At 39.3% G+C, this 15,381-nt stretch overlaps 1 protein-coding gene across 3 annotated transcripts in view; it reads right to left on the bottom strand.

The window, feature by feature from the left end:
- Positions 1-6,493, bottom strand: part of LOC111950828 (transmembrane protein 164) — a 62,083-nt gene extending 55,590 nt beyond the window's left edge. The window contains exon 1 of one of the 3 annotated variants that reach the window (XM_023968728.3): positions 6,418-6,493. In XM_023968728.3, coding sequence (XP_023824496.1) covers positions 6,418-6,477 — 60 coding nt within the window. In that variant the 5' untranslated portion in view covers positions 6,478-6,493. Of the gene's footprint in view, positions 1-5,007; positions 6,198-6,398 lie in introns of those variants that run through there. The other 2 variants (XM_023968729.2, XM_023968727.2) reach the window with 2 other exon arrangements.
- Positions 6,494-15,381: the final 8,888 nt, after the last annotated feature.

Genomic DNA, 15,381 nt, shown 5'->3' with positions numbered 1-15,381 from the left:
AAAAAGCGGTCACTCGCTCTGAGACTTGGAGTGGTTGTCCCCTTGCTCTGCAAGGGCTGCGGCTTTTGTGGAGCGATGGTAAAACTGCTTCGAGGGTGGCTGTTGTCGATGTGTTCCTGTTCGAGCCCAGGCAGGGGCGAGGAGAGGACGGAAGCTATACTGTTACACTGGCAATACTATAGCGCCTATAAGAACACCAATAGTCAAAGAATATGAAATACAAATCGTATAGAGAGAAATTTGTCCTATAATCCTATAACTACAACCTAAAACTTCTTACCTGGGAATATTGAAGAACTCCTGTTAAAAGGAACCACCAGCTTTCATATGTTCTCATGTTCTGAGCAAGGAACTTAAACGTTAGCTTTTTACATGCACATATTGCACTTTTACTTTCTTCTCCAAAGCTGAACCTTCAGTGTTATGTCATAATTACGTAAAATTCTGGCAAATTAGGCAGCCCAAACTGTTGCATATACACTGACTCTGCGTGCAATGAACGCAAGAGAAGTGACACAATTTCACCTGGTTAATATTGCCTGCTAATCTGGATTTCTTTTAGCAAAATATGCAGGTTTAAAAATATATACTTCTGTGTATTGATTTTAAGAAAGGCATTGATGTTTATGGTTAGGTACAGTCATGCAACGATTGTGCTTTATTCGCAAATGCGCTTTTGTTAAATCATCCCCGTTTGGCGAAGTTGGCTGTCTTTGTTAGGAAGAAATAGTCTTCACAGAGTTCGCAACTAGCCAGGTTAGCAGGCAATATTAACTAAATATGCAGGTTTAAAAATATATACTTGCGTATTGATTTTAAGAAACGCATTGACGTTTATGGTTAGGTACACATTGGAGCAAGACAGTCCTTTTTTCGCGAATACGCACCGCATCGATTATATGCAACACAGGACACGCTAGATAAACTAGTAATATCATCAACCATGTGTAGTTAACTAGTGATTATGATTGATTGTTTTTTATAAGATAAGTTTAATGCTAGCTAGCAACTTACCTTGGCTTCTTACTGCATTCGCGTAACAGGCAGTCTCCTCATGGAGTGCAATGTAATCAGGTGGTTAGAGCGTTGGACTAGTTAACTGTAAGGTTGCAAGATTGAATCCCCGAGCTGACAAGGTAAAAATCTGTCATTCTGCCCCTGAACAAGGCAGTTAACCCACYGTTCCTARGTGGGAAAATTGAAAATAAGAATGTGTTCTTAACTGACTTGCCTAGTTAAATAAAGGATAAAGGTGTAAAAAAAAGTGTTTTGTTATTGTTATGAAAACTTGAAAATGGCCATTTTGATTTTTAATCKGMCATTTTGATTAATCGGTCGACCTCTATGGCCTACCATCAAAAACAATGGAGAAAATGCAGCCCATAGCATTTTAACATGGAAATAGCTATCATTCAGCCTACAGAAGCAGCCAATGTGTGGTGTTCAATGTARGCCTACAACATTCCATGACACTTTGAAAAAAACATGCAAGGCTTGACATGAACCTGTTTATCCACTTGTCCTTCAGACAAGGAGGTGACTGAAAAGGTTTTGTTTGATGCAAGAAACCATTTTTCAAAATAAACTGCATTATTATTCCCATACCATTGTTACAGAGAATAAGACAAATTATGCTACCCTTTGCCTATTGGCTACTTAGCTTATTCAAGCCTGTCTCAAAATACAACACTGCCCCTTTAAAACCAAAAAAAGCTTGACTTGCTTTTCTAAGAAGTCTAGAAATGTATACGTTAGTGCTCTTGTAGGAAGCAATCACTCCCCTATTGCTGACTAAAAAGGATCTATAACTGGGCTAATAACTCACTTACTAGCAACGAATATGAACAAATGTACAAGCGTGGCTACATGCAGCTCTCTCTTTGATCTCAAAACAAGTGCATCTACTCACGATCGCTCATGCTGTAAATACAGTCCAGTTCAAAGTAAAACGGCACAGATCCATATATGGCAATGGTCTATTTGCATATAGGCAATACAATCCTACTCTGATGCATTTTGTCTACAACAAAATCTCTTGCATAGTTTGTTTTGTTTCAGTATGCTGCATTGAAAGTGACTAATATGGCATTGATTCGATCAGAAGAGCCACAGTAAAGAGAAACGTTGATACTGTTAACAGGGAAAACTCTAGAAAGCTGAGTGAAGTTCAACCTCGTGCTCCTCTCCGTGGGCTGATATTTCTTATGCACGACAGTCTTGGGGCTACTGCAAGCCCGCGGGTGCAGCTTAGAGGAAACATTGGTTGCTACCCTAGGGCCATGACCTGTTCATAAAGGATATTTAGAACTTTTATAAATCAAAAACATTTAAAAATATATATATATTGTGATATGATATTTTGGCCATATCACCCAGCCCTACACCAAATACAAAAGCCAGCCATATATCATGAGTTAGATGAWKAATAATATGAAGTTACTATTGATAAAACCATCAAAGATAAAGAAATCGAGCTAGCTAACTAGCAGATTTAAAGGAGCTGGGGAGAACTATGTCTTAACCAATATGTGTCTGGTAAATAAGGAGTAAGTGCAAACAAGCTAGATAAATGGTCAAACACTTTGTAGCCTGTGAAAAGGTGTTTTCATATACAGCCGTCAACAGAGTGACTGATTGCAGAGATATGACTGTTGGGGATGGCATTTAATCAGATGTGTAAAAATGTAAAAKATTAGACTGCACCGACTTGCTAACGTTAGCTAGGGTTAGAGGCAATGTTCCCTTCCCTCGAAGGGACTGCCGCGCAGAAGAAATAGCAGCCTGTGCAGAGAAGCACGTGGAGTAGGATTCTAATGCATTGATAGGCCCATACTTGTCACATAACGGTGCGCCATAACCAATCTGAGCTGCAGTATCCCTACATGCAAATAGACCATTGCCAAATATGGATCTGTGCCGTTTACTTCGAACTGGACTGCGTTTACAGCATGTCGCGAGTAGACGTACTCGTTTTGAGCTCAAAGCAAGAGCTGCATGTAGCCACGTGTGTACATTTGATCATATTTGTTGCTAGTAAGTGAGTTATTAGCCCAGTTATAGCTAATTTCTAGTCAGCAATGGGGGAGTGGTTGCTTCCTACAAGAGCACAAAACGTGTACATTTCTTGCCATCTTTGAAAAGCAAAGAGCTTTTTTTCTGTCTTAAAGGGGAAGTGTTGTATTGGAGACATGCTTGAATAAGCTAAGTAGCCAATAGGCAGACGGTAGCATAGTTTGTCTGATTCTCTGTGATAATGGTATGTGAATAATAATTATTGTATTTTGTAAAGTGGTTTCTTGAGTCAAACAACATTTTCAGTCACCACCTTGTCTGAAGGACAAGTGGATAAACAGCTTAATGTCAATCCCGACATGTTTTTTTCTCCAAAAGTCTCATGGAATGTAGGCCTACATTTAACACCACACATTGGTTGCTACTGTAGGCTGAATGATAGAACAGCTATGTAAAAATGTTATGGGATGCTTTTTCCCCGATTGTTTTTTTATGGAAGGCAACTCTGATAGGCTACATTTTGATCAAATAGCCACAGTAGCCTACTTGGTCACTGTTATAACTAACTTAAAGCGGGTGCAACCTTGAGTGTTCACAGTAAACGTCCACTAGAAGTTGCAGAGAACTTTCACAACATTCCAGTTTGCACCCAGCAGACCTGAAATTTGCATTTTTTGAAGGAACATCGGTTAGRGGTTATGGTTAGAGTTAGGGGAAGGGTTAGCTAACATGCTAAGTAGTTGCAAAGTAGCAAAATTGCTAAAGTTGTCAGTTATGAGATTCGAACACGCAACCATTGGGTTGCTAGATGTTTGCATTATACACCCACCCATCCACCCTCCTTTCGWTTTTCACTTTAAGTAACCATACCAAACATAAAATATCATACTAATTTGGGTGTCTTGGATTTACATTTACTATTTTACGTCTAGTCTATGAGACAAGGATGTTTACGTTTAGAGACTTGGGCTCCAGTGCCCAATAAACCGACTTTCTTTATGACTGCAGTATCGTTCTAACATGCCCTTTTTCTGATCAATGATCTGAAACTGGTAACATTGCATATTACATGATTCAACATGATCCTTTCAGTTAATTTGAGTGGGATTAAATCAGACAATTACAGTGCAGTGCACCCCTTTGGGAAGAGGGATACTCATGCATGACATTAYAACAGATGAGCCCTACCTCCTCAACATCCTCTGTGTTGGGTGCTCTCCAAATGTTGTTGGCTGTGGTTCAATATACACACACACACACCTTATAGTCAGACTGAGGCTGACTGAACAAACCGCTAGTCATGATATCCTCAAATAATTTCTCAATTTCTATTACTTTTCTTCACCATGTGTCTCTAGTTTTGTCCCCTCTTTGCCATCAAGACTCCCTTAAAGTTTAGGCTACATCAATATAACTCAAGAAATAGGGAGTGAGGTTAGTGAATCGGTTTACCATGTCAGATTGTGCTTGAAGTTTTCATYGGTTAAGGAATATTTAATCCTAGTAAGGCATTCCTTTGATTTGACAATTTCCTCCATCATTAATGCTGATTACGCAAGTAAAACACAGGGTTGTTGTAATTAAACTACATAATGTATTGTCATATCCACATGAAAGATATTCATAAATCTACATACAATTAGCTAGTTAAAATTCAAGTGGGTGAGTGTTCTCCAGTCCAGATTGTGAGCTATGTATGCAAAACCTAGAAGTTGAGTGAAAACATGGTAGAACATTTCTACTTAATGTTAGACATGATGGAAAGGCTAAACTGTTTTACAGAGAGGCAGATAAAATGCTTATTTAGTGGATCATGTGCTTTGACAGACACAATGGGCATAATCTTTGTACACAGCATCGGTCTCTACACAGAAATTCACAATGCACATTCAACACTAAAAAAGTAGTGCTGGTAGGCCAATCTTAAATTCAACGTCTGCTAAATGACTTAAATGTCAAATGTAAGTTACAATTTAAACTTGAGAGATATCTTACCTGCACCATGGTCATAACATGACAAGGATTCAGTAGGTATATCACTGTCTTGGTGGCGAATTTGAATCCGACCTCTACTCCAAACGTCATACACAGAGCAACCAGCAACAGGTTCTTGCCGAAACTGTCTTGTTTCGTCCTTGGCCCATCTTTCGCAATCTCTTTGAGTTCTTTACAAATGTTGATTTTTCTCAGCGCGACGACAACTTCCACGATGGAAATCAGAACCATGACAAAACTCTCGCTGATACGTTGTTGCGGTGCAAGAAAGGCGGCACATTCTGGGCCCCCGTTGCCTTCAAACTTTGGGTCCACGCCGCCATACAACCAGTCTAAAAGACTGTAAATGTTATATCTAGACATATTCCTCTTCTCGTGTTGGAAAAGGTAGGAACAAGACGGAATAAAAGACAGTACACTGACTTCTTGTCGAAACATGAACTGCGGTATTTCACCTCGGCAGTGATCGCTATAAAGCTGAGGCAGAAATGTATCCACCAAAGCTGCCACCGCCTCCTATTCTTAACAAGTAGTAATAGTAGCAACAAATCAGCTAGCTTGCGTGGACGGGCACTCGGTGGCCAACAGTGCCAGTGCGAGACCAAATTCCAGAGTGGGGGGTCTCTAGCAAACTATAGCTGCTTCTCATTGACATGGAAACGTGGACATTCAAATGACAGCTGTGATTACAGTAGCTAACAGCATGTCATGGCCATGTCACCAATTTTCAGTGGAAAATAGCTAACTGCAAGTAATTGCTAACGTTAGCTAGCAGGTGGCAGCAGCATCCGTTTGCCAAATAACGTTATATTGGCTAACCGGTAGGAAGAAAATAGTCCAAAATTCTCTAAAACGTCCAGCTGTAGTTCTTCCGTTGCTATATCTCACCAAGATAGGTACTTTTCAGCACCCAGTTGCACGATGTGTCACAAACCAGCAGAACTGCAAATATTTTACATCGATCCAGCACAAGTGTGGAAGTAGCTACTGACTGTTAGCTAGCTACTGTATCTAACTAAATGGTTACATTACAACTATATGTCATTTAACGTGCATCGCAAGATACAGTTCTTGCTGCAACGATATTTTATATTAAATAATGTTATAGCTTTGGTCACGAAACCAGTATAGCTCTTTACATCCAGKTAGTCGTAAACCATTTCAATTTGTCTCTACACTAAAATACTTCCTGGATTGGATAGCTGCATTTAACCCCGCCTTCTTCCCAAGGAACGTTCAGTTAACCCCTTGATGCTACACCCTAATGTGTACACATACTGTTACAGCCGATTTGGACATATTTGTATGAAAGACAGAACATACAGAGCTCCATGTACATTTGTGTAAATATATTAAATATTAATGTATATGATGAAATATTAGGTACGTACCTTTATGATTTATATTTACCTGATTGAGATATATTCGTTTGTTAGTGTAACTTAGTTTTTGCCCCCTCCCCTTGCCCATTCATTGTACAGTGTTAAGTGTGTTAGGAGGCAGGAAGTTGGGCCTTCGGGGGGAGGAGTCCTAGCTAGACGCGGGAGCGTTATAGTTTTTTGACCATACAGACAGGTCATATTATGTATTTTCCATGTCAAGTAATCTATGCTTTAAGTTGATTGGAGAATCATTGTTTTGTTAGATATAAGAATAATAAACATTTTTGTTGCACCATATCCCTGGATCTCATTGAATGTTTGGCCGTTTGGAAACCTTGAGTGTGGACTGTATGCGTACGAAACAACCCCGCTTCAGGCTTGGGCAGTGGCTATGGTAAAGAGGAAAGGAAGCCACTACACATACTGTATGCCTATAAATGTACAATATGCTTTATCTGATGTGTAAAAATATATATAAAAAAAACATTCAATAAGAATAACAACAGTGTTCCAGATTTATGGAACAGTTTCCCCTGTCAGATAAGAGAGAGGCAAACACCATTGAGGTTTTAACATTTTAATTTGAGATAGAATCCAATGTATTAAGCTGTTCAAATAAAGTTTATAATTATTATTTCAGTCGACAATTTAGCTTAGTGGACCTATGTTGGGTGTAGCCAACTGTCTTTCGCAGTATCCTCATGTAACGGATGTGAAATGGCTAGCTAGTTAGCGGTGGTGCGCGCTAATAGCCTTTCAATCGATGACGTCACTTGCTCTGAGACCTTGTCCTTGGCCCAGCGATGGGTGACGGTGGGTGACTGTTGTTGATGTGTGCAGAGGGTCCCTGGTTCGCGCCCGGGTCGGGGCGAGGGACGGACTGAAGTTATCACTGTTACACTCAGCAATCGGCCTATTCGATTATGCTGAGTCATTCCCTTTCACACACAAATGGACTGGGACCCAGTAGAATCTTACTACTACTACCAGTCTCTCAATTCTCCATAATAACATCCAATAGGTCACTCCAATAGGTCACTCCTATTAGATTTGCCAGCTGATACACTATTCAATACAGACAGGGAATTTGAGCATGCTATAATTCTGACAGGTTGAACGTCCTCAATCCAGAGTCACTTTACCTTTACCTCTACCTACATGTACATATTACCTCAATTACCTCGACTAACCGGTGCCCCTGCACATTGACTCTGTACCAGAACCCCCTGTATGTAGCCTCGCTACTGTTATATTATTGTTGCTCCTTCATTATTTTTATTTTTATTTGAGAGCAACTACTATCACCAACAGTTCAACTGAATATACTGACAGTTAATTTGTTAGTCTTCTATATATCTCCCCATCAAATTCAGGAATGTAAATCCTTGCTCTGGTGTGAAAAACTGTAAAAATGCTTTAAAACTTCTTCCAATGTAATTGTCAACCAGTTTCCCTATGTCACTGACTTCTGACAAATCTTTTATTTTCTTTACCAAGGTTAGTGTAACAACAGGATCTGGGACTAACCATGGAGGAACATCCCTTATCACCACAGAAGGGCCAACCTCCAATTCCCTCAAACCACTACCATCAGCAAGCTTTCCAACTGTACAACCAAAACCACTGCCTAGTCTAATAGTATATTCCCTACAGTCATCTAGAACAGTAGCAGTGGGATGATCAACCTCACAGCCTTTCAGCCTAACCCAATAAGCGAATGAAAATKTATTACGCTGTATATCCAAAGGAATCTCACCTACCTCTACTAATAAGGCAACTGCTCGGCATCCGACCGTAAGGCGCTACAGTGGGTAGTGCGTACGGCCCAGTACATCACCGTGGCCAAGCTTCCTGCCATCTAGGATCTCTATACTAGGCGATGTCAGAGGAAGGCCCCCCAAAAATTTCAAAGACTCCAGTCACCTAAGACATAGACTGTTCTTTTTGCTACCGCATGGCAAGCGGTACCGGAGCGCCAAGTCTAGGTCCAAAAGGCTCCTTAACAGCTTCTATCTCCAAACCATACGTCTGCTGTACAATTAATCAAATGGCCACCCAGACTAATTGCATTGACACCCCCCCCCCCCCCCTTGTTTTTACACTGCTGCTACTTGCTGTTTATTATTAATGCATAGTCACACTTACCCCTACCTACATGTACAAATTATATCGACTAACCTGTACCCCCGCACATTGACGCGGTACCCCCTGTATAGAGCCTCGTTATTGTTATGTCGTTTTCTTGTATATAGCCTCGATATTGTTATTTTATTGTGTTACTTTTGACAATTTTTTACTTAAGTTTATTTGTTAAATCTTTCTTGAAATGCACTGTTGGTTAAGGGCTTATAAGTAGTCATTTCACGGTAAGGTCTACACCTGTTGTATTTGGCGCATGTGACAAATACAATTTGATTTGATACAGATGTTGATTTAAATGAACCAATACATATCCTTAAAGCTATATACTCGATTCTGTCCAGCATCTGAAGCCAAGTCTTCGTCGCTGTTCCAAAAACTATMCACCCGTAATCAATTGTCGCCCTGATCAGAGCTCTATAAATATCCATCAACGATTGTCTGTCAGCACCTCATTCATAACCAGAGACCGAGCGCATAAGATTCACCACCTTCTTACACTTTGTTTCAACATTTATGGCATGATCTTTCCATGTATATCGCTCATTGAACCAAAGACCCAAATATTTGTACTTAAAAACCCTCCCCATAGACTGTCCATAATGAAACAACTGTATATTATCAGCAACTTTCTTCTTTGAGAAGAACATACACAAGACTTTGCCACTGACAATTTAAAACCCCAGTCAATCGACCATCTTTCAACATCCTCTATAGCTTGTTGAATAAATTTGGTCACATGAGAGACTTTCCTTCCCCTCTTCCAAATAGCTACATCATCAGCATATAGGGAAGCCCCAATGCCCCTACCTACATTCAAAAATACATTGTTAATCATAATATTGAAGAAAATAGGACTGATAGCCCTGCCTTGAGGAATACCATTGTCAATCCCATAGGCATCAGATAAAATGGATCTCATTTTAACTTGAAAAGCTTCTACACCTGCATTGCTTGCTGTTTGAGGTTTTAGGCTGTGTTTCTGTACAGCACTTTGAGATATCAGTTGATGTAAGAAGGGCTATATAAATAAATTTGATTTGATTTGATTTTGATTTGATTAAATAAGAAGTCCAAAATCCAGTTATATAATCTCCCACCAATACCAAGTCTTTCTATCTTAATCAGTAGGCTTTCTCTCCACATAGTGTCATGTGCCTTTTCAAAGTCAAAAAATACATTAATCATTACTTCTTTCATGACCAGAGTTTTTTCAGCTTCATTGCTCACCTTTACTAATGCATCCAAAGTAGATCTATCTACCTTTACAGAATCCACTTTTACATTGACTCAATAAACCTCTATGTTCCAGGAAATAGGACAATCTGTTAACTATCATCTTTTCCATCAGTTTACACAAGTTAGAGGTCAGTGCTTTTGGTCTGTAACTATCAGCACATGAAGGGTCCTTACCAGGCTTTACAAATGGTAATATTATGGCACGTTTCCAACCAGAAGGTCATTTTTATTTAAAAAATATTTTCTATTGAACCTTTATTTAACTAGGCAAGTCAGTTAAGAACAAATTCTTATTTACAATGCCGGTCTACATCGGCCAAACACGGACGATGCTGGGCCAATTGTGTGCCGCACAATACAACAGGTGTAGAAATTACCGTGAAATGCTTCCTTAACCAACAATGCAGTTCAAGAAATAGAGTTGATAAAATATTTACTAAATAAACTAAAGTAAAAAAAATCTAATCAATCATAAAGTAACAASAAAATGTACATAACAATAACGAGGCTATATACAGGGGGTACCGGTACCGAGTCAATGTGCGGAGGTACAGGTTAGTCATGTTAATTTGTAAAGGGACTATGCATAGATAATAAACAGCAAGTAGCAGCAGTGTAAAAACTAAGGGGGGGGTTTGGACCTAGACTTGGCGCTCCGGTACCGCTTGCCGTGCGGTAGCAGAGAGAACAGTCTATGACTTGGGTGACTGGAGTCTTTGACCATTTTTTGTTCATAGGTCCTGGATGCCGAGTCAGATGCCGAGCAGTTGCCATACCAGGCGGTAATGCAACCGGTCAGGATGCTCTCGATGGTGGAGTTGTAGAACTTTTTGAGGATCTGGGGACCTATGCCAAATCTTTTCAGTCTCCTGTGGGGGAAAAGGTGTTGTTGTGCCCTCTTGACAACTGTCTTGGTGTGTTTGGACCATGATAGATTGTTGGTGATGTGGACACCAATGTACTTGATGTACACATTAACATGAGCATGTAAAATCTCACACTTGCATTGCCTTATATACTTTGTCCATGTAACCCCACTTTGTACCCATGCAAAAGTCTTCCAACAAATCTGCTTTTTCTTTATCAGTTACGGTAATTTTTTAYCCACAAACCCAGGCGAGATTAATCAAACCCCCTCATTATTAGTGTGTGCCCGCCCTCTAGTGGTTTTCATTTTTCTTCACAGCTGAAGTGACCCAGGAAATTTCATAGGAGGACATATCATCTGATATCACTCCATGTCTGCACTCCCCTCCCTGAAGCTTGTGCTTTCCCACCTGCCCATGGAGAGAACCTACAGGAGATGGATAATCCATACAATGGACTTGTAGGGTTCATGCAGCAATGGCAGTGGCATATTTTTTGACAAGAATATAATTTTTTGCTCAGAACTTGTATATAATTTGCACTGAAAGTAAGTAGCTAGGATTAGAGAATACAACCACGATGTAAAGGTAAATGTGCCACCCTGTCTTCACTTAATCTGTGCTTTGGTTTTACCAACAAAAGCCAGATGTTCTAGTCTGATCTAATACTGGCTCCCTCCCAGTGAACATAAAAGACAATGTATATACAGACAGAAAAAAGCCCCACCCACCTTCTGGGGTGGGCGGTAGTGATGAGCAGTTACTTGCTGTACTTTGGGCTTCAAAACACTAAAAAGTTTCCCCTCTATGGATGCTGGTGTCAGTATGATTCACCAAAATGTTTATGCAAATGAAAAACTTCTAATGGAGTGCACAGCGAAAATAATGAAATTCTGATTTCTTGAAAAGATTATGAGATCACAGGCAGCACTAAGAGGTCAACTTCACCCCCACCCATCACACTCTCGCTGTTCTAAAAAGGTTTTTATGTCAACACATACAATCCATACTTGGAAATGTCCAGTAATATTAAAGGCATAAACATTTGTAATAAGTGTCTTTATTTTTTATTTTGTATTATTAAACTTTTMATCTACTTACTACTTTGTAGCTACTTTGCAACTACTTAGCATGTTAGCTAACCCTTTCCCTAACCCCTAACCTTAGCCCTGGGGTTCTGAAACTTTTTGGGTCACGGACCCCTTTTGTGATAGCAAATTCATCAGTGACCCACTCATAATCAGAACACAACGCGAGTGAGATAATAAATTGCATACAAGGAGTTTTACCATGACTTCGTGTGCAAGGCCGGAAGTAACAAATCTCGGTTTCTTGGAAGGAACATTTTAAAGGTTCAGCTCTTRGCATTGGAGAGAAAAAAAACAGTTTAAGCTAATTTCCTGCAATTCTAACTTTGGTAAAAAAGTTAATATTAAGATATCCTTCCCATCAATACTGTCCCAGCATCAACCGTTAGGGCCAGTTCTATGACTGTCTGGCAAATGTGTTACGAGCCTGTCATCTTGTGGTCATCACACAACACCTGTACTGAACTTTCAAGAATAAAGTCATAACAAGTCTGATAATTCTCTGAACTTTTCAGAAAAAGTTGTGATCATAATAACTTTATTTGTTTTTAACAGATCCTTCTGAAAGTCTGTAAAAATGTAAATGTTAATATGAAATGTATTCATGAAATGAAAATGCTCATTTGTGCTGTTTTTTGTTCTTAAAGGAATGTACATAGCCCTGGTCATATGGCCTAATCCTTGTTTATTCTTTTCATGGCCATGATACTGTAGTAGCAAGAGAGAGGACAAAGAACAACACAACTAAAACTTTCACTAACATGATCCATTATCTGTAACAAAGAACATAGTCACTACTGTTGTATTCTGTTCTTATGGGAAAAAAGACAACAGAACATTTGTAAAAAGCACAAAAATCTGAAGTCATAATACACAATCCATAGACAATGTCAAATAAAACACTGTTCTCTCTTATCCTGACACTAAATATTAACCCAGTAAGTATTATGAAGCAATATTATGAAGCAAGTACTAATCCAACTGCTAATGTTTCAAAGAAAATGTGGTTATTAAACTCCCTGCTAATAAAGTTCATAATGACACACAAGTTATGTAAATATTGAGCGTAAGTGCGTCAAAGAGCTACAAGAATTGGCTGTGGGGACATTACCTAAAAGCTGACTAATTCATAATTCCCATCTTGGTGCCGGGAGAGACCCAGGGGAAATATGATYGAGTGTGACATTACTAAACCATGGTCACTGTCCCCTCCACTGTCACACAAACTTTTCAAAGCAACCCAGAGGAACCTGTCCTCTCAGACAACACAAACATAGGGCAACTCGATGTTTAAACGACTCTCTTCTGCAACCGAGGAAGTAACCTTTTTCTTCTTAGATTCTTAGAATTCGGGGTCTACTGAAGCAGGAAGGATGTGGAGCAATAGGCACTGCTGCAGAGAGGCACCAAATGAGAGATTCAGGTGGAGACAGGTCCACACAAACCAGCGGGTAGGTCTATGAAGAAATTGTTTCATCTTGAATGTTCATACAGTTTTAATGGTGAAATAATATTTATAAAATAACAAGCTGCAGGAGAATAAATGTATTGCAGCCTCTTGTATAGTTTAAATCTTTAAAAAACAATGAGTTATTGGCTGTTTCACATATCTAGTGGTTGAAAAGGAACCATCATGAAAGTAGATTTTAGATTCTATATAGTTGGAATAAAATGTAGCTAATTTGTATAAAGATGAAAAGATAAGATTCTGACCCTACATTCATTAAATATGGAAGTAAAGGTTGTTCCATTATCAGTAAAAGTCAGATTTGGTAAATGTGACATGTTAACATTAACCATCCAATAAACATAGACATCACCCATCCTTAATGAACAGGACATCACCCATCCTTAATGAACAGGACATTTCCTTGTGAGAAATGAATGTGTGAATGAATGTTGTAAAGGTAGTGTGGACACTCTTTGGAAGTAAATATGTCAACTCTGTGAATGATAACTGGGGCATGGCGTTCCCTTCTCCGTCCTACAAACATATAGACACTTTCACTTTCAAACAGCATGTAAAACACAACATGTGAGATTGGGCTTCTGACAAACCTTGCTGCAATGATATGTACTGTAACTCAAAGTTAATGGAGATGTAAAACTGGGTTCAATTTTAATAAAGAATATATTATTGTATCTTTTCCAAGTGTTTCTTGGGGTCAAGAAGTAGTTGTTTGTAATCAATAAGGCAAACATTTGCCTTTAAATTGCCAGGTTAGCATGGCTAAAATATATGCATTGCCATCCATTTTTATTAAAGAGAATGGTTTGATTTTCACAGCTCAAAGATGGGAAATTTTTCAATTGCCATTGAGCTGCAGGCGCCTTCAAGACGGATCTGAACTCTCAACATGGGTCACTGACACCAAGATGTCCATGGCTCACCCAGTACTCAGTGTAAGGTCTGTGTGATCAAAGTACAGCTACATCTGATTACTGGGTCAGTAATGACATTATAAGCTGCATGTGCCCAACTGAGCACATCAATAGGTATGGGGACCATTATGCCAACTGTATTCTTGTTTAATAAAACACACCTTTGACTAAGTACAGTATTGATTATTATTTATTGGTGTCTGCTAGACTTGTGTGATGAAGGGACAGAGATGAGAAGAGGAAGCCACTTTAGACTATTGAGATGCAGCCTTTCTTAGCCAAAAAACTCTGTCTCCTCTGCTTTACTTTCACTTGGAACTTTTCCATCCTTTCTCACTTGGATACATTCAAAATAACAAAAACACAAAAGTATATTAGTTGTCTTAACACTTTAATCAAGTTTCCAAACCAGGGTGTCCAACTTTGAAGAAAGCTTGGAGTGAGATTTTTCCCAGATGGCATCTGGGGGTCCTTCACCAGGAAAGTTGCAGTGTTTTAAAGCTAATTTCCTGGAATTCTATGTATTTTGACATGGCTTAGGCCTATGACCAGGATGGAAAAAAAGTGCCAGGTGTATTCAGAATGCTTTGAACATTAAATGAACACTCAAAAGTCCACAACTTTGTTACTTTGGGATTTTGGGGGAATTCAATTTAAGGTATACTAATATTTTTGCAAAAATATTTTTTAGGTGGTTTGACACTTAACTCAAACAGTAATGAAATTAGATAGGAGACAGGCAAATGGGAGAAACAGTGGGAAGGTCAGTGGGAATGCTCTGCACAGGAAATACTAATATTAATGGTTGATGGCAGTGGTTAACCAATCATAGATTGCAGTCTTCTTGTCCATAGACTGCTTTCAAGGTAAGGACACAAACATTTTGTCTTKTGTAATTTTGGTGAACTATCTTTTTAAAATAGGCCTGGAAGAAAATCATGCTGGCTCTCCAGGAGGGTTGGCCACCCCTGAGCTATTTCCCAAGTGATGGGTATTTGAAAATGCTCTTGTTATAACAATACATTTCTCCCCCCMAAAAAATCACTCAACTTTCTGATACAGTAGACCATTCCATTCTTGTGGGCCGGCTAAGGAGTATTGGTGCCTCTTCGAGGTCTTTGGCCTGGTTTGCTAACTACCTCTCTCAAAGAGTGCAGTGTATAAAGTCAAAAAATCTGCTGTCTCAGCCACTGCCTGTCCCCAAGGCTCAATCCTTGGCCCCACGCTCTTCTCAATTTACATCAACAACATAGCTCAGGCAGTAGGAAGCTCTCTCAT

The sequence above is a fragment of the Salvelinus sp. IW2-2015 genome, linkage group LG23 (assembly GCF_002910315.2).
Source record: "Salvelinus sp. IW2-2015 linkage group LG23, ASM291031v2, whole genome shotgun sequence".
Classification (NCBI taxonomy): domain Eukaryota; kingdom Metazoa; phylum Chordata; class Actinopteri; order Salmoniformes; family Salmonidae; genus Salvelinus; species Salvelinus sp. IW2-2015.
This window is presented reverse-complemented; position numbering and strand designations above follow the sequence as displayed.